This window comes from Microcaecilia unicolor, chromosome 9, assembly GCF_901765095.1.
Source record: "Microcaecilia unicolor chromosome 9, aMicUni1.1, whole genome shotgun sequence".
Lineage (NCBI taxonomy): Eukaryota > Metazoa > Chordata > Amphibia > Gymnophiona > Siphonopidae > Microcaecilia > Microcaecilia unicolor.
The window spans coordinates 201,172,455-201,197,678 of record NC_044039.1 but is presented as its reverse complement, the minus strand read 5'-3'; the positions used below and the strand labels follow the sequence as shown (position 1 = coordinate 201,197,678).

Sequence of the window (25,224 nt, the reverse complement as noted above, 5' to 3'; positions counted from 1 at the left end):
AAGGACAACTGCCTAGCAGACAGACTGAGCAGGGTTTTGCCAACTGCATGAGTGGTCTCGATACATGGATATAGCCCACAAAATCATCTGAGAGTGGGGCACCTCCTTGGTGGATCTTTTTGCCACTCATCTCAACAAGGTCACCAGGATCAGATCATACAGCAGACCAATGTTGGATACCTTTCTCCTCCATTGGTGGGGGAGGGGGGGGGGAAGATCTTCTTCTGTATGTGTATCCTCCAATACCTCTTATAGAGAAGACTTTGCTGAAACTTAAGCAAGACCAGTAGACTATGATCCTAATAGCTCCTTACTGGCCGAAGCAGATTGGCTCAGATTGTATTTAGTAACTTGATATACCACATGGTGCCAGGAGTTTGTCCTCTGATCCGCAGAGATCAGAATGTTTTCCAACCGTGATGTGGAGCGAGGGATCCCTTCTGCATCCCAGCCTCCAATCACTGGACCTCACAGCTTGGATGTTGAGTATAGAATGTGAAGCCTTAGATTTGCTGACGGGTGTTTTCTAGCATCTTGCTGGCTTCTAGGAAAGACTCCACTAAGAGGTGCTACTTATTTAAGTGGAGGAGGTTTGCCATTTGGTTTAAAGGTAATACCTTAGATCCTCTCACTTGTTACACACAAAAATTGCTTTTAATACCTCCTGCACCTCTGAGTCTGGCTTGAAAACCACCTCTGTAAGGGTTCATCTGAGTGCAATTAATGTTTATTGCCATGTAGGAGGTAAGCCCATCTCTGTATAGCCTTTAGCTGTCCACTTTATGAGAAGTTTGCTATTTACAAAGCCCCCCAGTTAAACTTCAGCTGTCATGAGATCTCAATGTTGTCCTCACCCAGCTGATGATGGCTCCTTTTGCGCCACTTGTCATCTGAAGTATTTGACCTGGAAAGATGTTTCTGGTGGCGGTTACTTTAGCTCGCAGAGTCTGAGCTTCAGGCCCTAGTAGCTGATCCACCTTTATACTAAGTTTCACCACAATAGATTAGTTCAGCACTGTCTTATGATGGAACTTGGGGTGCGTGCAGAGGAGTTCCACCTTCAGTCCATTGTGCTGCCAACATTTTTCCCCAAACCACTTGCCCATCTTGACAAAAGTGTACTGCATATCTTAGATTGCAAGTGAGCATTGACCTATCTGGTGAGGACTAAAACCCATACAGTCTACTCAGCTTTTTTTTTTTTTTTCCTTTTGACCCAATCTGGATGGGAGTAGCCATCGGCAAATGCGTGATTTCTAGTTGGCTAGCAGATTGCATCTCCTTCACTCGTGCCCATGTTGGGCTGACTCTAGAGAGTCATGTCAAGGCTCATGTCGGAGCCATGGATACTTTGGTAGCCTACTTGAGGTCAGCCTCCATAGAGGAGATGTGCAATTCTGTCCACACATTCACATTTCATTACTGCCTTGAACAGGATACCTGATGTAACAGCTGGTTCAGTCAGACAATCCTCTAGAATTTGTTTGGTGTCTAGAATCCAACTCCACCCCTCGACCCAGTTTTCTTTGGCTCCAAGCTGCACCTTCACAATTTAGTATGTAAATAATTTCAGGTTAACTGAGTTTGAGGCCTTGACGTTTTGAGTCCCTATTATCCTAGCCTTGTTTCTGGTGAGCCTGGTAGCTAGGAATTAGAATACAACTGGCCTGCTTGTCCTTGGAGAAAGTGAAATTACCTGTAGCAGGCCAAGTATTCTCATAGACCCTCCCACCTTTCCTTGGAGTTGTATTCTTTAGCTGTTCTGTGTGAATGAGGGACCCATACTCCTGCATTGAGCGGGATGGCACCAGCTTATGCGAGGTGGAACGCTGATAAAAATTTCTACATTCATCTAGCTAGTCTGTGTCCGCACCAGGTTCCATCAGATGTCATCCAGCTGTGAGAATATTTGTCCTGCTGTTCTTGGAGAACACCTGTTATAGGTCACTTGGAAGCCCCTAATTAAGTTCTGCCTTTTGGCTTTAATTTGAGGTACCAAATTCCAGGGACAGGTTAAATTAAGGCTTTGATAGGTAGGTAACCTTTCATCTGAGGAGTAATGCTAATGGGGTGAGCTGCAAATGCATTCTGGAAAGGCTTTATACACAGTATGTAAAGCTGTATGCTTAAACTTTTGTTATACTGATATTTTTTAGCATCTGCTTCCTAGCTTGTAGTTGTGCAGAATCAATTTGTGAAAGCTTGTCCATGCTGCATGAACACAAAATGTGGTTTGCCAGTACCAATGGAAATTTGCAGGGATGAATCTGTTCCTAATTTTGTATTTCTGTGGGAATTTCTAGGTGTACTTAGTAGATTATGGTCTTGCATATCGATACTGCCCAGATGGAGTTCATAGGGAGTACAAAGAAGACCCAAAAAGGTGTCATGATGGCACGATTGAATTTACCAGTATTGATGCGCACAAAGGAGTTGGTATGACATCTCAGCCTTTTAAAAAATTTTCCTGTGGTATAAAGCAATTTTATGGATTTAACCTGAAAAATTGTATGGTATTACTGTAAAATGAAAAGTTCTGGTCCCTAGTGTCTGGGAGTGAATTATGTTGCTACTGAGCAAGCAATTTGTTTTTTTTGTTTTTTAAAGTTCAGATACTTATTTTTCAATTTTTATCTGTTTTATTGTTATGGTGACACTCGTATAACCCTGCGTCTTATAGTTCCAAAGAAAACCAGAAGTAGAGCAGGGTTTTAAGCTAAAAAGTCATAGACCTCAGTGGCGACTCGTTTCATAAGAGCCAGATCAAATCTTAGCTCGCCAAGCTAAGAGTTGATTTGGCTCTTATGAAACGAGTCGCCACTCAGGTCTAACTTTTTAGCTTAAAACCGTGCGCTGGGTTATACAAGACTGTTTTACTCTGCCCTCGTCTATTATATTTGACAGTACTTATGTGGGACTGTTGAAGTTGATTTATTGTTATAGTGAACACACTGGATACATAATATATCAACTTTATAATTTTTTCCCATAACTGCTGTTTTAAAGAATTGTCACTGTGCACCTCCATATTTGATATATACACAACAGTAGTCTACCAGTGCATAGTAAAATTTTTTATTTTTTTTAAGGTATATTAAAAGCAAGAAGCTGGCAAAAATAAAATTGGTTGGACCACTAGACGACCAAGCGGTAAAAGGGGCAATCAGGGAAGAGAAAGCCATAGCACAGAGATTAAATGAATTCTTCGGTCTTCACCGAAGAAGAGTTGGGAGAGATACCAGTGCCAGAAATGGTATTCAAAGCTGGCAAGTCGGAGAAACTGAACGAAATCTCTATAAACCTGGAGAATGTAATGGGGCAATTTGACAAGTTAAAGAGTAGCAAATCTCCTGGACGGGATGGTATTCATCCCAGAGTACTGATAGAAATGAACTTGCAGAACTTTTTTTTCCTTCATGTGCAATTTATGTTTCAACACACAAACAATGAATAGAACAGTATTTCAGCAATTTCTGTACAGTTCCAAGTGCAGGCCCACTTTGTTCAAATATGTGCAGGCTAATACTTATATCATCCACCTTTACATATTTTCTTTCCCACTCTGACCCTGGTATATCTCAAAGAATAGGCTGGAAGATAAGGCACCTCTCAAGAACAATGTATGAGACAAGGCACCTCAAGAACAGGTTGGAATGCCATCTTTCCCTCTTTTTAAGTCCCACCCACGAAAGCACCCCAACTTTACTGGTAAAAGATCGGTGTAACTCCCTCCTCCCTCGCAGCCACACAAAAAAAAACAAAACTTAAAAAACACAGGTCCTCCTTTCCTCCCCCCAGATCATCCCAAAGAGAATTCATAATAAAACCTCGTGCCCTAGGCGATACATACTGAATGTACGGGTCCCAGATCTTCAAGAACTGTTTCTTCTTTTTGGGGGACATTCCCACCAACCTGCGCTCCAACAACAAAAGCCCATGTAGCTGATTATGCCAATGCCAAAAATTTGGTGGTTGATCACTAGTCCACATACTCAAAATAAGTCGTATGCCCAGGAGACAGGCCTTTCTAACCAAGAGTTGAGCACCTCTACCCCGCAGGGCAAAAATTCTATATTTATCTAGTAGCACTCCAAGTGAGACACATAGGATTGGTACCCTCAATAGCTTTCCCAGAAAATAAAATATATCCCACCAAAAATTTTGGACCACCGGGCATTCATTCCCAGAGAGAGTGAAAAAAAAGTCCCCACTTGAGTTCTACATTTGGAACACAGAGGCTCTTTCACTCCCCCCATATTGAAAATTTTGAGCCTTCGTGAGATATGCTCTTGAGCAATATACAATACTGACATGTACGTAAGTCCGCGTTAACAGCTAGAACTGGGATGGCTGCCGAAAGCTGATCAAAATCTAATGTCAGATCCATGCATCCCAAGTCCAAAGCCCACCGATCTTTAATTGATCCCTTAGTTTTGAGAGGAGCCAAAAGTGTTAGTGCTTTATATAATCCAGAAAACGACAGACGCTCTCCCGGAATAGAATGAAAAAAGGCTCTCATACGTCTGCTATGCGCAGCCCCCAATAACTCTCTACTAATCGTACAACATAATGGGCCAGGTGGATATAGGCATACATACTGCTGGAGTATATCCCAATACCTAAAGCTCCCAGGGACAACGCCGCACTCTTTGCATCCAAGACATGCTCCAATCTTGTGATACCCATAGCCCCCCCCCCCCCCCCCCCCCCCCCAAAATCTTCGAAACACCGGGTTGTCTGAGCCCGGAAGAAAGCTTGGGTTGCCTCGTATGGGCAATAGATCAGAGGCCACCTGTGAAATTCCCCAGTACTTAGTCAAATCTTTCCAAACTTCCCTTAACAACATACTCGTATTGATGCCTGCCAGGATCTCCTTCCTGGGGGCTTGCAATAAGTAATATAAGTGACATGGATGAAAGAAGGCCATTTCTAGGTCCCTTGGAGTATAGTCCTGTCTGTCTAAAAACCAGTCTCCTAGATGCCGAAGCAGACAGACTTGATTATAATGTCTTAAATTAGGGACCCCCAGGCCTCCCTCCCTCCACAACCCCAACATCAGGTGAAAGGGCATTCTGGATTTGCCTCCCTCCCTCAGATAAATGTGTAGATGTTTATATAACACGGTTAAATCTTTTCTAAAAATGTGCAGTGGTAACGTTTGTAGAACACAGAGCCATCTTGGGAATTCCACCATGCGAAATAAATGTATCTGTCCATGTAGGGATAGTGGTAGAGGTCTCCATCTGGTGAGACATTCTACTGTGTGTTCTAACAAACATGAGATGTTTAAATGATATAGGGACGAGACTTTCATTGTAAGTTGAATGCCTAAATATCTAAAAGACTCGTGTGCCCATTTAAGTGGACATTCCGACTCCCATTCCTGCTTTACCTGCAGCGTAGAGGCTAGTGCTAGCGACTTGGAGAGATTCAATTTAAATCCCGCAAAATCTCCATATTCATGAAAAAGCTCCAGAACTGCCGCCAAAGATGTGTGAGGATTAGTAATGTGGAGCAACAAATCATCTGTGAATGCTGAGATTTTAAAAACGGAGTTCCCGACAATCACTCCCGAAATACGTGGTACGTGGGAGCTAATTTCTTTGATAAGGGGCTCTAATGAAAGCACAAAAAGCAGTGGTGACAGCAGGCATCCGTATCTCGTGCCTCTTCGGATTGGAAACACTGCAGATCGTTCTCCATTCACCCAGACAAATGTTCTTGGGTCAGCATACAGAACTCTTACCGCCTCACTAAAAAATCCCTCTATGCCTACCCTCCTCAGCATGGCAACCATGAATTATCAGGTGATCCGATCGAAGGCCTTCTCTGCATCAAAACTAATGATGCATATTTTTAGCCACTGATCTTCCTTTAACAAAACCCACCTGAGGGTGGTATATCAAGTCTGGGAGGACGTGAGACAATATTTGCCAGAATTTTTGCGTACAATTTAACAAAGAGATGAGGCGGTAAGACCCTGGATCTTCTGGGTTCCTCCCCAGTTTTAACAAAACAATCATTTGTGCCACTTTAAAGATTCTGGAAGGGCCCCAGACGTCACCACCGAATTAAAGAGATTCACCAGGGGAGATTTTATTTGTTCATAAAGCAATTTATAGAATTCCACCCCATAACCGTCTGGCCCTGGCGTCTTCTGAAGCTTACTTTGTTGCATTGCAAGCAGAAGGTCCCCCTCTGTGATAGGCGCATTCAGAAATTCTCTCTGTGACTCCGTAATCGTCGGTGAAGTTAGATTGTCTAAATATAAATCACTATCCGACATCCCATCTGTGGGTTCCTGATACAATAGTTTGTAATAATCCTGCAAATGGGATACAATATCTGCATCTTTCTGAATCCCATGGCCTCTTGCATCTCGGAGTTGTATTATGTCCCTCTCCTCCCTTTGATTAGTCTGGCTAGCATGCTCCCTACCTTATTTCCATGTCTAAAAAGTTGATAGACAGTATAATTGTGATTTCCGTGCTCTCTGATGGAGCAACTCATTTAACTCTCCTCTGGGAAGTCAAAAGTGCCTCCCTTGCATTTATAGTTCGGGTTGCCCCATGTATAATTCTTTGTTGTTGGGATAGGAGAGGGGTCAGAGTGGGAAAGAAAATATGTAAAGGTGGATGATATAAGTATTAGCCTGCACATATTTGAACAAAGTGGGCCTGCACTTGGAACTGTACAGAAATTGCTGAAATACTGTTCTAGTCATTGTTTGTGTGTTGAAACATAAATTGCACATGAAGGAGAAAAAAGTTCTGCAAGTTCATTTCTATCAGTACTCTGGGATGAATACCATCCCGTCCAGGAGATTTGCTACTCTTTAACTTGTCAAATTGCCCCATTACATTCTCCAGGTTTATAGAGATTTTGTTCAGTTTCTCCGACTTGCCAGCTTTGAATACCATTTCTGGCACTGGTATCTCTCCCAAGTCTTCTTCGGTGAAGACCGAAGAATTCATTTAATCTCTGTGCTATGGCTTTCTCTTACCTGATTGCCCCTTTTACCACTTGGTCGTCTAGTGGTCCAACCAATTTTTTTTTTGCCAGCTTCTTGCTTTTAATATACCTTTAAAAAAAAAAAATTTTACTATGTGTGTTTTGCCTCCAACACAATCTTTTTTTTTTTCTTTTTTTTTCAAAGTACCTCTTTGCCTTCCTTATCAGTGCTTTTCATTTGACGTGACATTCCATAAGTACATAAGTACATAAGTAGTGCCATACTGGGAAAGACCAAAGGTCCATCTAGCCCAGCATCCTGTCACCGACAGTGGCCAATCCAGGTCAAGGGCACCTGGCACGCTCCCCAAACGTAAAAACATTCCAGACAAGTTATACCTAAAAATGAGGAATTTTTCCAGTCCATTTAATAGCGGTCTATGGACTTGTCCTTTAGGAATCTATCTAACCCCTTTTTAAACTCCGTCAAGCTAACCGCCCGTACCACGTTCTCCGGCAATGAATTCCAGAGTCTAATTACACGTTGGGTGAAGAAAAATTTTCTCCGATTCGTTTTAAATTTACCACACTGTAGCTTCAACTCATGCCCTCTAGTCCTAGTATTTTTGGATAGCGTGAACAGTCGCTTCACATCCACCCGATCCATTCCACTCATTATTTTATACACTTCTATCATATCTCCCCTCAGCCGTCTCTTCTCCAAGCTGAAAAGCCCTAGCCTTCTCAGCCTCTCTTCATAGGAAAGTCGTCCCATCCCCACTATCATTTTCGTCGCCCTTCGCTGTACCTTTTCCAATTCTACTATATCTTTTTTGAGATACGGAGACCAGTACTGAACACAATACTCCAGGTGCGGTCGCACCATGGAGCGATACAACGGCATTATAACATCCGCACACCTGGACTCCATACCCTTCTTAATAACACCCAACATTCTATTCGCTTTCCTAGCCGCAGCAGCACACTGAGCAGAAGGTTTCAGCGTATCATCGACGACGACACCCAGATCCCTTTCTTGATCCGTAACTCCTAACGCGGAACCTTGCAAGACGTAGCTATAATTCGGGTTCCTCTTACCCACATGCATCACTTTGCACTTGTCAACATTGAACTTCATCTGCCACTTGCACGCCCAGTCTCCCAGTCTCGCAAGGTCCTCCTGTAATCGTTCACATTCCTCCTGCGACTTGACGACCCTGAATAATTTTGTGTCATCGGCGAATTTAATTACCTCACTAGTTATTCCCATCTCTAGGTCATTTATAAATACATTAAAAAGCAACGGACTCAGCACAGACCCCTGCGGGACCCCACTAACTACCCTCCTCCACTGAGAATACTGGCCACGCAATCCTACTCTCTGCTTCCTATCTTTCAACCAGTTCTTAATCCATAATAATACCCTACCTCCGATTCCATGACTCTGCAATTTCTTCAGGAGTCTTTCGTGCGGCACTTTGTCAAACGCCTTCTGAAAATCCAGATATACAATATCAACCGGCTCCCCATTGTCCACATGTTTGCTTACCCCCTCAAAAAAATGCATTAGATTGGTGAGGCAAGACTTCCCTTCACTAAATCCGTGCTGACTTTGTCTCATCAGTCCATGTTTTTGTATATGCTCTGCAATTTTATTCTTAATAATAGCCTCCACCATCTTGCCCGGCACCGACGTCAGACTCACCGGTCTATAATTTCCCGGATCTCCTCTGGAACCTTTCTTAAAAATCGGAGTAACATTGGCTACCCTCCAGTCTTCCGGTATTACACTCGATTTTAGGGACAGATTGCATATTTCTAACAGTAGCTCCGCAAGTTCATTTTTTAGTTCTATTAATACTCTGGGATGAATACCATCAGGTCCCGGTGATTTACTACTCTTCAGCTGTGTTTTTTTTTTTTTTACTATTTTCATCTGTTCCTTCTTCCATGTTCTGAAGGATTTTCTTTTAGCTCTAATAGCTTCCTTCACCTCACTTTTTTTAAACCATTCTGGCTGTCGTTTGGTCTTTTTCCCTCCTTTTTTTTATGTTTCAACAATTTTTATTTTAGATATATCTACATACTAACAAACATTTACTTTCACAGGATACATACAATTAAGTTCCACATCATTTGCTCTGTCTTTTTCCAAGATCCCCTAAAGTGATGTGGTTCCCCCTTCTACTTAAACTTCTTATTTCCATTCCTTTACCCTTATCCTCTCCTCCCCTAATCCCCTCCTCATCTCCCTCCCCCCTCCCGTCAGCCATCCCAGTAACCCCTATATGTGCCAAAACCCAATTCTGTCGGCGTATAGTATATTATTATAAAGTATTAGCTTCCCTCCTTTTTTTTAATACACGGAATATATTTGGTCTGGGCTTCCAGGATGGTATTTTTGAACAGCATCCACGCCTGATGTAAATTTTTGACCCTCACAGCTGCTCCTGTAAGTTGTTTATTTTTTTCACTGTTCTTCTCATTTTATCATAGTCTCCTTTTTGAAAGTTAAATGCTAACGTATTGGATTTCCTGTATATACTTACTCCAAAGCTAATATTAAATCTGATCATGTTATGATCACTTATCAAGCGGCCCCATCACCATTACCTCCAGCAACAGATCATGCGCTCCACTAAGGACTAGGTGTAGAAGGAAATATTTTAGATCAACGTTTCCTTCTCTTGTTTGCTTCTGTACCAGATGCTCCACAAAGCAGTCCTTGATTTTTGTCAAGGAAATTTACCTCCCTAGCATGCCCTGATGTTACATTTACCCAGCCAATATCGGGGTAATTGAAATCACCCATTATTTTTGTGTTTCCCCAGTTTGTTAGCCTTCCTAATTTCCGATAACATGTCTACATCTGTCCATTCCGGCCAAGTGAACGGTAGTACACCTATCACTATCCTTTTCCCCTTTACACATGGAATTTCAATCCATAGTGATTCCAAGATGTTTTGTTTCCTGCAGAATTTTTAATCTATTTAATTCAAGGCCCTCCTTAACATACAAAGCTGCTACTCCACCAATTCAATCCACCCTATCACTACAATATAATTTTGTTCCTCCTTCCACCAGGTCTCAGAGATGCCTATTATATCTAATTTTTCATTTAGTGCAATATATTCTAAACTTTCCCATCTTTCCATCTTATCAAACTCAGGTATACATATAAAGCATTACATACCATGTAAAATGAGTTTTATCTTGTTGGGCAGACTGGATGGATCGTTTAGGTCTTTATCTACTGTCATTTACTCTGTTACTATATGTCATGGAGGTGTAGGAGAGAACCAGGTCGAGTGATTTTGTGGGATTTGATAATGGGGTAGAGGGGAAGTAGATTTATTTCATATTTGCATCCCGCCTTAATCCAAAGTGCGTGTCCTGTCTGTCCTAACCCTTATCCCTTGTCCTGTCTGTCATAATTAGATTGTAAGCTCTATCAAGCAGGGACTGTCTCTCCATGCTCACGTGTGAAGCGCTGCGTACGTCCGGTAGCGCTATAGAAATAGTAGTAGTAGTATTTCTCAGGCTTCTGGCATTTCATATAGATTTGTTCCTATTTACTTCATGCTCAGTACTTGACAGTTTTAATTTGCAATGTTTTGCCTGATTTTTATTTTATTTAAGGACACCTGATCTACTACAGTGTCTTTTGCAACCTCACTATCAGGATACCCTATATTCTCTGTTTTGGTGATATCTTTGAAAGATACCTTATTCCGAACCATGCGCTTTTGAGTGACTGTTGGCAATATTAGTATCGTTCTCTGCTGCCATTTTGAATGTGGGGGGAGTGGGGTGTTGGGTTTTATTTATTATGACCTTTCTACCCTTCATTTTTACAAGAAAGCTCAGGTTCAATGCGACTTACATAACAAATTAAGAAACAGTACAAGACGGTTAGTAATATAAGAATACAATTGTAAACAATTTTTAATATGAGCTGAACACAGATCTTAAGAAGTGGGCTTCAAGTAAACTTGTAAACGACCTGATAACTGATTGATAGTTTTACTTAGTTTGCTGGGTAGCATAGTCCAACTTAACAGGTTTCTTTTTTTTTTTTTTTTTTTTTTTTGCAGCATTATATGGCTATTCTTACTCTGTAGAAATGAAGAATGGCAGTCTTAGGGATTTTAATCACCTAGGTCAGCAGGAACACTGGCATTATACAATCATTTTGGATCTTGCTCACTCAAACCTTCTGGGCAATTAATTCTAGTTAAATCACCTGTTAGTCACTGGTGAAAACAGTGATGTTAGATTAGGAGGCATCACATCAAAACTATACTCAGCTTAAGTTTTGTGTCCTGGGACTTTGTCAATTTGAGCTATTTTGGAGGCCCTATATGGGGAATGTTATATTTCAGATTGTTGCAGTTTTGTGGTTGGTGTAGGAGATATCAAGTCAGTCTTGCAGTTATTTGCCAGTCAAGCAGATTCTTAGCAACTTTCTCTGCTCCAAAACATGTTTTGTTCTACAGCCATGATCTTGTGTAATAAGTTTTTTTTTTTTTTTTTGTAAGTATTCCTGCATGATACGATTTGGCTTTTTCTTATCCAGTAAGTACAGTGGAATACAAAGGAAGTATTGCAATCTGTCTGGATTTGCATTTTGTAAAGTTCGCAGGAAAGCTTGCCCTTGGCCTTGGTGGCAAGGATTGGCATACCTCACAGTGATGCAGCGTTTAAACAAACTAAGCCAGTAAGAGTCAATTTCATACTGGATTGACTGAATATCCTGAGCAAGCTTTACAATAGGGATAAGATTTTGTTGCAGTCAATGTTTGCTATAAGGGATCAGTTTAGACCTGTACCGAATAGCATTATTATTATTATTTTTTTTACTATTCTTCCGAATTTGAATAGTGAATGGGATATCAATGTGTCTTCAAGGGTAAATGACTGCTACCTGCAACACAGTGCTTCATTGTTTTGAAATGTGGTCCCCCATACATTGTGCTTCATGGCCTCTGTACTTTCCCTGTTTCTGGGATCTCCGTATCACTTTGTGTTAAAAGAAACCCAGAACTTTTTTTGACACCCATTTTTGGACTGTAAAGTTTTGGAGCCTCTTGATGATCTACTCCCAGGTTACCCCCTGTCTTATCGCTCTATAAGGAGCTGTGGGCTACACTTTCCGCTCCAAAGTTGGTCTTTCTGAGTTTCTCTTGAACCTATTCTGATCTCGGCAGCCAGTTGTGTTTTCAGGATATTCAGAATGTATATGCAGGAGAGGAATCGGTGCTGCTTGGGTAGCCGCCAGAAATGATATTGACTCTGAGATCAGTGAAGTTTTTGCATTAAAGCAAAAAAGGGTTAGACCTGTAGGATGGTTTCCAGTGTGACACCTTTCACAGAGTTCTTAACCATGTACTGGTCAGACAGAACTTTTCATATGCCTGTCCATTGTTTCTTAATCTTGTGTGAGAACACAGATCGTATATTAGCCCTGGGCTTTTAAGTCTCTGGATGATTCGGCTCTTCCCTGATTCTGTCAGAGGCTGTTTATAATAAGCATAGTTTTTACTGAACTGGATAGCAACCACTGTATTGTTTCACATAAGCCATTGTGTGTTCTCATACAATGGGAAGCATCTGTCATTAATGACCTGAGTCAAGTGAGAGCCAAAGGCCCTCTGCCTTCTAGCACTGACCCACCTATACCAATAAGTAAAATTTTTTGGCTAAGGAAAATATGTCACTAATGGAATATGCTGGCTGGATAGCTCTCTTTAAACTAGCTAACAAGCAGGGTTTTTTTTTACTTTTTTATTTTCATAAGAATTTGTTCAGCTGTTAACTTTTGCTGTTTGGGGGGTGGGGGGAGGAAGAAACCCAGCAGCGCTCAAGAATTAATTTGTGTTTCTGTCCAAACAACTTGTTAGACCTCCTACATAAAGTATGTAAATGCACTTGGCTCCTTCTGTGGAAATATTCTCAAACTCCTTCTTTAAAATATTCATTAGTTTAGAGGTGCTACTTATATACCCCTCCAAACTAAAATTAATTTTTGCTTGACAGGGCTGTCTGTCCCCTTCCTGGGACTTTTTCAAATTCTATTGAGGCCTGTGGACTTTGAAGGTTAGAGGGCAGTTGAAAGTCTAGGAATAAGGCTTCAGGCCCAAAACAACCAAAAATAACTTTGGAGGAAAAATGTCATTAGGAAATATATATTTCTGTTGATTTTTTTTTTTTTTTTTTTTTTTTTTTGCATTCTCTTGTTAATAGGTTCTGAAGCCACTGTCAAGCTTCAAGGTTGGGGGTGGGCAACCACTGTCCTCGAGGGCTTACAGCCCAGTTGTGTTTTTTTTTTTATTAATGAATAGTTGCAGATCACAAATGACAACCAAAATCTTTAGCTCCAATACAACTTAGCCAACAGTATATACAGTTTGGTAAATCCAGTTGGTTTTTCAACATTGCAAATAGATCTCATGTATATGTTGACATCTTGAAAAACCAACTGGGTTGTAGCCCTCAAGGACTGTGGTTGCCCATCCCTGTTCTAGGTTAATGACACTATACCTCACTTCTGCTTGAAATGTTATCATGGGTGGTGGCCAAACAAAAAAACAGCACCATGGGCCTTTAAAAATGGAACGCAGTTCTTTAATGAATGAGCCTTGACAAAAAGACCCGACACGGGCCGTGTTTCGGTGACTAGCACCTGCGTCAGGGGTCACAGTGATGACGTGGAAAACTTGGGGAATAACTCGAATATATTCCTCTACAATATATTATTCCTTACCCCACGTCTCGTATAGTAAAAGCTACAAAGCAACAAGGCACTTTCACTTTCTGTATCCAAAGTGAAAGCGTCTTGTAGAGGAATAATATATTGTAGAGGAATATATTTGTTATTCCCCAAGTTTTCCACATCATCACTGTGACCCCTGACGCAGGTGCTAGTCACCGAAACACGGCCCGTGTCGGGTCTTTTTGTCAAGGCTCATTCATTAAAGAACTGTGTTCCATTTTTAAAGGCCCGTGGTGCTGTTTTTTTGTTTGGACTTTTAGTTTGTACTTCGTTCCCTCTCTTTTGTTATATCCAAATCAGGGGTGGTGGCTACATTTTAATTCAAAAATGTCTTTAGTTTCTGTTATGTGGTACTTGTGACCTGGATTGGTCACTGTTGGAAACAGGATGCTGGGCTAGATAGACCTTCAGTCTTACTCAGTTCTAAGTTTATACAAAGACACTCAAATATGTAAATATAAGAGGAGGTGTGCCTGGTAAAATTTACACCCATGCTGAATAATGTATTTCTTCGACTTTCTTGTGATGTTGTAACTTGAACCCAGTTGCTTTTCTTTGGTAGCTCCCTCACGGCGAGGTGACCTCGAAATACTTGGATACTGTATGATCCAGTGGCTTGGTGGCCATCTGCCCTGGGAGGACAATCTGAAGAACCCTGATTCCATCAGAGAAGCCAAAATAAGGTAAAGAAACTATTCCTTATTATTTCAAGTAAAGACCTTAAACAAAGTCTATAGATCTAATACCAAAAGTGACAGTGACCTGCAGCTGCACAGAAATTTTAGATTTGTTGCCTAAAAGTGGAGTCAAAATACTAAGAGAAATGCTTTACTGCTGTCCATAAATTACTGCAGTATAAGTGGTGATGTGACCTGGAACAACCGTTAAAAGCCTCCAAATGAAGACCCTGTAAGCATGCCAGACATGCTGAATTTGTGGTTCTACTCTTGGTTACCTTTGCCACAACTGCCAAATTTTATAAAGCTTTTGTAGTAATTGATGAAAAAGCATTGTGATTTTTGTCGGAAGGGTATCAGCTGACCTGAACTGCATTCCTCCTCCCCACCATCAGTGTTCTAGTCAGTAGCAGGTTGCTATTTACTGATGTCACACATTCTTCAGCACCATTGATTGATCAACTGAGATTTGAGTAAGCTATTAAACAAGGGGGAAAGCCTGAGTCATGGCTTTTAGAATGTTTTTCAACATAGATTTGTAGAAAGGGGTTGATGGGGTTCTTCCACTATTTTTTAGATTGTAAGCTCTTTTGAGCAGGGACTCTCTCTCTCTGTGTCAGGTGTTCAGCGCTGCGTGCGTCTGGTAGCGCTTTACAAATGCTAATAATAATAATATATTATGTATGCTGTTCAGAATGCCTTTTCTACTTGCAACCATGGGGCAAGATAAAGGGATGGAGCAGGGTAGACTTATCCATAAGGCAAAATAGGCATAGTAACTGAGGTGCAAACATTTTCTAAATCAGAATAAAAATAAAGAAGTTATTTTTATGCCTTGTCTTTTGGCCTTGGAAAAATACATAAAATACAAATCAAATACCAATAAAACAAATATTCAAACTAAAAGCTTGGTCATAAATTAAATGCCACATAGGGAGGGGCTCATGGAAGCAAAAGGGCCTAGAGCCCCCAATAGTTATAATGTGGCCCTGGGGTGGAGTGCAGCAGCTTGGCTGGTGCATTTGTTTGCTCTTGGGTAGTATTATAGTGTTTTGAGAGGCAGTCAAGCTGTAGAATGTTGCCAAGTACTCTTTCCAAAAGGACACTCCACACACCCCAGCAGCTTGGCCAAGAGCAAAATTGAAGCAGTATCCTATTTGGGTCATTTACCACAAAAGAATGAAAATACTTTGTGTTTGAAATCAGTCCAAGAGTTGAGCATATCCATATATTTGTGTACAGGTTGAGAAGGAGATGATGATTTTTCACTCCCATAAAAATGTCGTCCTTCGCTTTGGAAAGACACATCTTGCCAATATTCCACAGTCCTTCACAGCTATCCGTAAAATGCTCTAGAATTCTTAGGTGGATGATGATGGTTCAAACGTTGACCTTTTTTTAAAAAATTTATTTATTTATGAATTTTCATGATATGTCACCACTTTTTTCCTGATGGCTAAATTAGGTGATCTGTATAGTCTCTTAAGGGTCTTTTTTTCATAATATGTTGGAAAGTATAAATTAAGAGCAATATGGTGAAATACTTTACTGCCTAACATGGCCATCTTTTCTGTATTTGCCTGCATCGGGGGAAGGAATCCTAAAAGTTCAGGTGGAAATAAATGCTTCACACTGCTGTTGATTCCCAGCACTAAGATGACTTTCCCTAGCTCTTTGTGGCTGCTCGTCGGTTATTGTACATCTGTCTACAAGATTTGTTGTGTTTGTTGAGAGCTATGTATTTTCACCTGAGCTTTCAGGATTCATGCTCCTGATGCAGGTTTATGCTTGTTGGGCACTTCCCCAGTAGTGTGCGTCTCACCGTAATGCTGCATTTGTGTTTACCCAACTCTATTTCCAGTGCTTCACTGTTGGATTCTTGCCTCTACTTGGGTTTGGACAAGTGTAAATTACACAACTCCAAGATTATCTGAAAAGTGTTGGGAGGCTATTTTGATCCTTAAAACATAAGATTTTGTCTGTGTAAAATGTTTGCAGTGATTTTTTTCCCGTGGCTTTTGTTAGGGATTAATTTGTATTTAATCTTTCCTTTTCCAGTGCTGAACCTTTTATGTACACAGTTTTTGCAAACAAATGCTGTCCTGTCCCTCTGCCCTGAGTGAGATAGATGTTAAATATAGAACTGTAACATTTTCAGGTATCAAGGTTGGACTAAAGCTCCTACTGCAGCCTCCTGGGTCTCCATCAAAAAATGTAATGAGGGAAGGAAATGGGGATGAGCTAGAAAATGAACAGGAAGGCAACAGGTTGGAGGGAGAAAAGGTGTGTGGGGGGGGGGGGGCATTGAAAAGCAATAAGCAAAAGGCTAAAGTTGAGGTGGAGGGGGGATTTCTTCTGGCTCAAAATTAAAATTTTAATAGGTATGCAAGCTTTTCTGATGATGTCTTTGGTTAAAGACCTACTAGTTAAATGAATGAATGTATCCTGATTCTGAGTGATGGTGGACTTTGGTCCTGGGGAACTGAGGAACTGAGTTCGATTCCCGGCACAGGGCACAGGCAGCTCCTTGTGACTCTGGGCAAGTCACTTAACCCTCCATTGCCCCATGTAAGCCGCATTGAGCCTGCCATGAGTGGGAAAGCGCAGGGTACAAATGTAATGGAATGGATCCTAAGGAGCTTAGACAAGATTGGGTGGCAAAGCCAGTGGTGGGAGACGGAGATGGTGCTGGGCAGACTTATACGGTCTGTGCCAGAGCCGATGGTGGGAGGCGGGACTGGTGGTTGGGAGGCGGGGATAGTGCTGGGCAGACTTATACGGTCTGTGCCTGGAAAAGGACAGGTACAAATCAAGGTAAGGTATACACAAAAAGTAGCACATGTGAGTTTATCTTGTTGAGCAGACTGGATGGACCGCGCAGGTCTTTTTCTGCCTTCATCTACTATGTTACTATGTAACAAAAATAAAATAGATACTATTGGAGATTCTACATGGAATGTTGCTACTGTTGGAGATTCTACATGGAATGTTGCTATTCCACTAGCAACATTCCATGTAGAAGGCTGCGCAGGCTTCTGTTTCTGTGAGTCTCAAGTCCTGCACATACGTGCAGGATGTCAGACTCGCAGAAGCCTGCGCGGCCACATTGGTGATCTGCAAGGGCCGACTTCTACATGGAGTGTTGCTAGTGGAATAGTAACATTCCATGTAGAATCTCAAATAGTAGCAACAGTGGAGGAGTGGCCTAGTGGTTAGGGTGGTGGACTGGTCCTGGGGAACTGAGGAACTGAGTTTGATTCCCACTTCAGGCACAGGCAGCTCCTTGTGACTCTGGGCAAGTCACTTAACCCTCCTTTGCCCCATGTAAGCCGCATTGAGCCTGCCATGAGTGGGAAAGCGCGGGGTACAAATGTAACAATCAGTGATATTTGTTAGAAAATAGGAAGGCTATATTGACCGAGACCAAAAGGCTGTCAAGCCCAGTATCTAGTTACCAACAGTGGCCAATCCAGGTCAAGAGTACTGAACAGGATCCCAAAAAGTAGTTGGATTCCATGCTGCTTGCACCCAAAGATAGTGGCTTTCTTCAGTTCTGCCTTTATTCCTAAATTTTTTTTCTCCAAGAATTCATCCAAAACTTAAACTGTTCTAACTACCTTACCACATCTTCCAACAAGAAGTTCCAAACCTTAACTATATGCTGAGTGAAAACATATTTTCTTCTATTTATTTCAAGTGTACTACTTTGTAACATCATGGTATGTACCTGTTTAACCTCTTAGACTGTTAGCAATCAATTTTACGTTCACTCATTCCACTCCACTCAGGATTTTATAGGCCTCTATCACATCGTCTCTTGGTTGTCTCATCTCCAAGCTGGATCCCTAACCTCTTTAGCCTTTCCTCAAGAGTTGTTCCATCTATTCATTTTGGTTGCCCTTAGTTCTGCTATAACTTTAGATGCAAAATCCAAAATTAGTCAATCCTGCAATAAAGATAAAATCGGATGTTTTAGAACAAGTATCTCCACCAAAAATATGAGGTTAGAGATTTTTATATATTTTATATTTTTACTTGAAAAGAGAGTTCAGTATAGGCTGTACATACAGCCGAGCATATCTTTCAGTGAGTCTAGCCGCTCAAAGCGGCTCACTTTTAAGCTCTATACATCATGTAATACTCAATTCAAGTCCCCTATATTTTTGTGAGTAAAAATTAAATTGAGTTGTGTGATATCCCACACCTATCTATAAATCCATTTTTTCAAATATGTTTTTTTTGTTCCAAGACATCCAATGTAAAGCTAGACCCTCAAAAAAGAAAAAAATCCGGGGCCATCTCTCTCCAGGAAATTCAGATTTGGTCTTCCTTCAAAGAACACAAACTAATGAAATATATACTGAGCACCAGAAAGTGTGAAAAAAGACAGAAGCAAAACTTAGCTTTCCAATTTAGTTGCAATTTTCACTGTCCATTCCTCTACGTCCAGATGCGGCACACAATCTTATGCAATAGTCAAGGTACTGTCATCGGGGGAACAGACACATTAATATTCTTTGTTCTCTAGTCCTTAATATCCAACATTGCTATTCTGTACTTAAAAAGCCAAAATTGAAGCAAGTTGTGGTTTTATTTAGTATTATTTTGTCATTGTGGAAGACTTCGTAGCAGACAAATGTTCTGCCTTCCAATTTCTTTCTTTCTTTATTTATTCAATTTTAATTATACAAGCATACCAGTCTTGTAACAGGAAAGATTGATCAAGGAAGAAAATACTTCAAAAGCAAAACATTTTACATAATTTCTTGTCTCAATCAAAAGTCCACTAACAGGGGGTTCAAAATGTACAATATGTGAAGCTTAACAGGGAAAATCTCTAACAAATGGTGGGTCGGACTCATTTAAGACGTTTTAATTCTATTTCAAACGCTTTCATTAGTTGGAACTACTGTTCCATCAGTCTTTCTCGCTATAATAAACAACTCCAGTTGGGATGGATCTAAAAAGATAAATTTTTCTTGTTGGTAGGTAACTAAACACTTGCACGGAAATTTTAGGAAAAATCTGCCTTCCAATTTTTATTTCTTTAATATCAAGTATATTTATCAAAAGCTTGAAAGACCCAACTGGAAAAATAACACAGGAAAAAAAATGTATATAGGACAGCCTATTAGATTGTAAGCTCTTTGAGCAGGGACTGTCTTTCTTCTATGTTTGTGCAGCGCTGCGTATGCCTTGTAGCGCTATAGAAATGCTAAATAGTAGTAGTAGTAGTAGTAGTAGACAGCCCATCAAAGTAGCTCACAAGGTAAGGAGGGATCCATGTTCTTAGGAGATGCATGCAGCAATTAACAGAGCCAATACAATATAGGAAAGTTCCAGGTTACTATTTTCATCCAGTTCTGAAGCTCTGAACAGGATTTACTAAAGGACATTACATCTTACTGCCTCCTTATTAAAAAAAAAAAATGAAGCTGGGAAGACTATAAAAGTTTACATTACTCTGATAACAAATGCACATTTACAGAGGAATCTTAAGAAGGAAACTAGTACCCAATCCCTGTTGCTGACACAAAACCAAAAACTCCTGTCCTAAACTAAGTCTTTAATACATCTTGGATAAACGCAAAGGAAACCAAGTAGAACTAACAAAAATCTTGTCACTAGATCTCTCCAAGAATACCGTACAAGTCTAGCCTATCATGGGACAGACACTTCCAGATTGAGGTGCTCCATCCTGAGGTTTGTATGTCTCCTGAGAGGAAGTAGTAGATCCAGTTAACAGGTGGCAAAACAGGACATTTTCAAATTCTTCAAGAATTTCTGAACTAAATCCCTTGGTGAAGTTCTGCTTTTTGGCAAACTCAGAAACCTCAGGTTGTACACTGTGTTCTCCCTTCTTAAACCATTTGTGCACCAAAAGATTGCCTTGCCTGTAAAGGGCTATGGATTTAATGTCTTTCTGTGCTATAACCAAGGTGGTTTACATTTATTGTATGTGGTTATCTCTAGAAGTATTGAGACAATGGGAAGGGGTTGGTAAGACTAGTTGGTGACTTTTTTGGGAGGAGGTAAGATAATTGTAGTAGAACAAGGTCATAAGTTTAAAGCAGATCAAAGCAAATTCTAAAAGATAAGCCAGTGAAGTAATTTTAAGGGCTGGAGTGATATATTCAGATCTGTTAGTGCCAGAAAGCAGCCTGATCACTGTATTCTGCAGAATCTACAATTTTTGGATTGAGCAGGCTCAGTACAAAGTAAAGAGAATTGCAATAATCCAATACAGTTCAAAATCAGAAAGACCAAAGCTGTCAAGTTTTTGAGGAAGAATCTCCTTTGCAGAGCAAATGAGTGCAAAATAAGATTAATAGTTGACGCAATCTGAACCAAGTCGGTAAAGAATCAAATTTTAATGGCAAGGATTCTGATGCAGTCAAAAGGATCTTGATACTAAGATGAATAGCAGGGAGGGGCAGACAGTGTGAAATCCACATAGCTTTTGGTGGGATTGATTTGTATTTTTGGTTTTTTTTTTCATATTTGAAATTTTATTTATTTATTTGTTACGTTTGTATCCCACATTTTCCCACCTCTTTGCAGGCTCAATGTGATTTACATGGTAACATGATCAGTGTTAACTGATTCCGGTGTATCAATTACAAGTTGCGAGTAATATCAAGGTGATGATATGGTAGAGTGAGATACATGTATGGTAAACACATTTGGGGAGAACTTAGTAAGGGAAGGAAGAATAAGGATAGTCCACAGACTATCTTTGGTTATGTTGTGTCGCAAATGTCCAGGTTTTTTTATGTTGGGTCTGTGGGGTATGCCCTGAACAGTAGTAGTTAGATACACATGTTTGAAACAAAGTCCATGAAGTCTGCTTGGATTTCATTCCAGCTGCATGGTGGTCTGTAAAACAGGACACAGTTTAGGTGGTCGAGTAGGGTATTGTGGTGGATTCTGATTGAGGCTATTTTGAGGTGGGTTGTTATGGATTCAGCAATGGTTTCAATAGTGAGGTGAGATCGGTCCCCTCCTCTTTTTTTTTTTTTTTTTTTTTTCTTTTCTGGTCCAGTGAGTGATTCTGTATCCTGGAGGACAAAGGTTTAAGATGATTGGGTCCTCTTATGGATCCAGGTTTCAGTAATGAAGAGTAGATCAAGTTTCTCTGATGTGATCCAGTCTGTTGTTGTTTTATTTGTCACTGATCTGGCATTGCTGTAGCCAACTTGAATTGTTTGATACGGGTCTTCTGCGTTCGGTGTTATATGGACTTTTGTTAGTTATTGTCGTTTTGGTTTGTGTGGATTTTTTGTATCCTTTCTTTTCCTTTTGTTGAGGTTGTGCACTTGTTGGTGTTCTTCCTTTGTGTTGGTTATTGTCAGTTTGATGTGGTGTGGTGAGTCTGGTCAGTTTTCGGTGATTATATAATATGGGTATATTATTGATTTCTGCGAGTGGGTGGTTAATATTAGATGGATCAGGGATAATGAGTAGATTGGTAGTATTCATTGTGGTATCAGTTCACCATAGCAATGTAATTTAAATTTGAAAGAATTGCTGATGCTTAGATAGGCTTCTCCTTAAGTGTAATGACTTAAAGTGTATTATTGATGCTTCAAGGACCTTAAACACCGATATGAAGTGTGAAATGATTGGAAAAATACAGAAGGAAAACTCAATGTTGCATAAATTTTCAGATACTGTTGCCTTAAAAGGTTCTTTTGACAATTGAAGTTTGGCCTGTCAGAGGATGGCTATTTAGCTCCATAGCCAGGAAATCACTAGTTCTGGGTTTCCTCTGGCATGTGCAATACCAGTGTTAACCAGGTGCAACCAAGGCTACTATCCTGGGCCCCCATGACACATAGGGCCCCAGAGCTGAATGAGGTAAGCCTGCTGATGTGCTTTAGGACTTACACGTCTGCCCTGATCTCTAATATGTTTGACACTGACCCTGTGCATGCATAGAGATGTACTTTTCTAAGTAAGACTTACTATACTGCCAGTTAAACTAGAGCACATCTAGGTGGCTTACAGTCTAACAACACAGTGTACTAGAGAAAATAGAGCATGATGAGACATTACCAAGCAACTTGGGTTGTACCACTCAGATTCCTGACTATCCCTTGCCTCCAGATTAAATGTGGGTCAAAAGTGTGCGTGTTTTTTTTTTTTTTTTAAGGAATTGTTAAAACATAGAGTGACCATGCAAGATGTAACGCCAGGGGCAGGGTGTTGTATCCCTTATTTTTCTAAGGAAATTACAAGTTACTGTGCAGTAGGGTTAAACCACGATTAGCTGAGTTTGTTCACCAAACATGGAGGGAAGTGTTTTGGTCAACCTATCTCTGTATAAATTGAGATGTGGTTATATGCAAGTTTTGAATGCACATTTGTGACTTTCATTCCAGCTTCAGTGATGAAGTTTCTACTATGATGGGCAAATGCTTTCCTGAGAAGAAACCAGGTATGAAGAATTCAGTTTATCCTTTTGTGTACATGTCCCACGCATGTGTGCAGTAGAGGAATTGACTGCATATAATCTTTTGCAGAGGAAATAACTAAATACATGTTGGCGGTCTATGAACTGGGTTACTCAGCACGACCTCCATACACACGCTTACGAGAGATCCTCCTGCAGGGCCTTCAGGCTATTGGCTGTAAGGATGATGGCAAACTGGATTTGATGCAGGTGGAGAGTAATGGAGGTTTGCTGCCAAAGAGAGAACGCCAGGTTTGTGTTCTACTTATTTGGTAAATTTGTGCAAAAAAAAAAAAAACCTCTTCCGTGGAGGTTTTGTTGGTGGTGTGAAGCCAGCTTTTGACCAGCAAAGTCCTCATCTTCTCCCATTCCCAGAGAAGTAATCTCTTTACCTCTGTAAACTATTTGCAATGTTAAACATAACATGGAAGGGTGCGGGACGGGGGTACTTGAAATCTCAAGCCAAAATGGCTGCATAAGCTGAACTCTGAGGGAACATGATATGCAGCAGTGATTTCACATTAATTCAAATCCTTCCCCTCCCCAGCAAACATGGCAGCAAGATTCTACTTGATGCCCAATAGCAAAAGCAACAAAACAGATGTTACTCCCTTCTCCTGGACTGAATTGGCATAAGTAGAATTACCCTACTCCCAAGAAAATGGTGCAGCAGCAAGATGAGGCTACTTCCAAGGACTCGATTTTGGCAGAGCTTCATGGGCTTAATGCAAGCTTGTAGGAAAACAAAAGAAGTTGAGCAGGAATTGACAACTGACAGCTGTCCCTTTACCCCCAGTTGGCTAGGAAAGAGGTTCTGCTAAGTCATGTTTCCCAAATAAGTATCTTCTTCCAGCTCTGCCCTCTTTACCAGATGACAGCTGTGTACCACTGCTTTGGGAGTTGAAGCATCTAACCACACCGACTGTTGATATCTCAACAGCGGGTAGAGAAATTGGAAGATCTTGTTATTGTAGAGCTATTGAACGACAATGGAATGCAGTAGCTATAAATTGACTCCAAAATGATAGCTAACTATAGTAGGAGCAATATAAATATATTAGGCTAAGGAGAGGTTTCAGAGGAAGTAGCTGCTCTTGAATTTGTACTGCAGTTATTTGTCACCAAAGATTTTGAAATGAAGCTCAAATACTTTCTCACCCAGTCCAGAAAGCAAAATACACAACTTATTTGAATGCCCGAGGATAATAATTTGGCTGCTTAATGGACAACATTTAATTGTATGAATTTGCCAAAAGTACCACCTAGAAGGGAAAACATTTCCATATAGGAACACAACTGAAAACTGGGGTAAATCTCTATCCTAGAGCAGGAATGGGCAACCTCGGTCTTTTGAGGGCCACAACTGTTGGGTTTTCAGGATTTCCCCAATGAATCTCTTTGCATATGATAGAGGCAGTGCATGCAAATAGATCTTGTCCTGTTCATTGGGAAAATCCCGAAAACCCGACTGGGTTGCGGTCCATGGACTGAGGTTGCCCACCCCTCAGTGTGCAACAGTAAATAAAACTCGGTTCATTGAACCTGATTTCCAAGTATTCATAGATGCAGAGATTGATGTTCTGTACCTGTTTAACAGGGGATTGTGTGTCTGGAAGAACAAGGATTGTATGATAGTTGCTGTGAATATGGCTATAGTAAGAGCTATATGAGGATAATACTATAATTGGACACCTCCATTTAGGCACCTCATTGAGCAGTAGGAGCCTATTTAACTTGTATAAAGGAACCTAGGTACCCAGCATTCAGATGCCCACACCACTTTCTCCGAGAACATGGTGTGGAGTTTAAACGGCTAAAAAGTCATTTTTTTTTTAAAGCACGTGTAGCATCCCCATTACGCATTTACCCTGATTTTTGTTTTGTTTGTTAAATTATCCTCTCCCTTCCCTTATTGTGTGTGTTCAAATTTTTCCCCATTTTAAGTTTCCTTTGTTATTACTGTGCTTGGTAGGCCCACTTAGGCCTGAGCTCTGGTCGGTCTTATTTTTTTCAGTGCTTGCCCCTTTTTTCAGTCATAATCCAGCCTTTTGGTTTGGCTGTGGCTGTTTTCCCTTCCATGTCATCAAAGGCTCTTAGTGGCTTTTAAACACTGTAGCTGGTTCAATAGGACCACTTCTGGCAAAGACACTCCTTGATGTCTTCAGTGTTTGGGGCCTGAACATACCCTTTCCAGCTGTGGTGTTTGACTTCATATGAAGAAAAGAACCCTGCTGACCATTGTGCAGGGCCCCCTGGATTAGTCAGCATCGAACCCGAGGCGATGTGGGGATTCAGCGCCCTTTTTGGCATCGAGGAGCATCAATGACTGCATCAGGTGAAAGCCAAGGAGTGGCCTAGTGGTTAGGGTGGTG

The 25,224-nt window shown here is 40.8% G+C and overlaps 1 protein-coding gene across 4 annotated transcripts in view; it reads left to right on the top strand.

Annotated features, from left to right (window-relative positions):
* The window catches only part of VRK1 (VRK serine/threonine kinase 1), a 158,194-nt gene that overhangs the window by 70,377 nt on the left and 62,593 nt on the right, over positions 1–25,224 (top strand). For all 4 annotated transcript variants that reach the window (XM_030215163.1, XM_030215162.1, XM_030215161.1 and 1 more), the window contains exons 8-11: positions 2,304–2,436; positions 14,286–14,406; positions 22,782–22,837; positions 22,923–23,104. In XM_030215163.1, the coding sequence (XP_030071023.1) occupies positions 2,304–2,436; positions 14,286–14,406; positions 22,782–22,837; positions 22,923–23,104 (492 nt within the window). The remainder of the gene's footprint in view (positions 1–2,303; positions 2,437–14,285; positions 14,407–22,781; positions 22,838–22,922; positions 23,105–25,224) is intronic.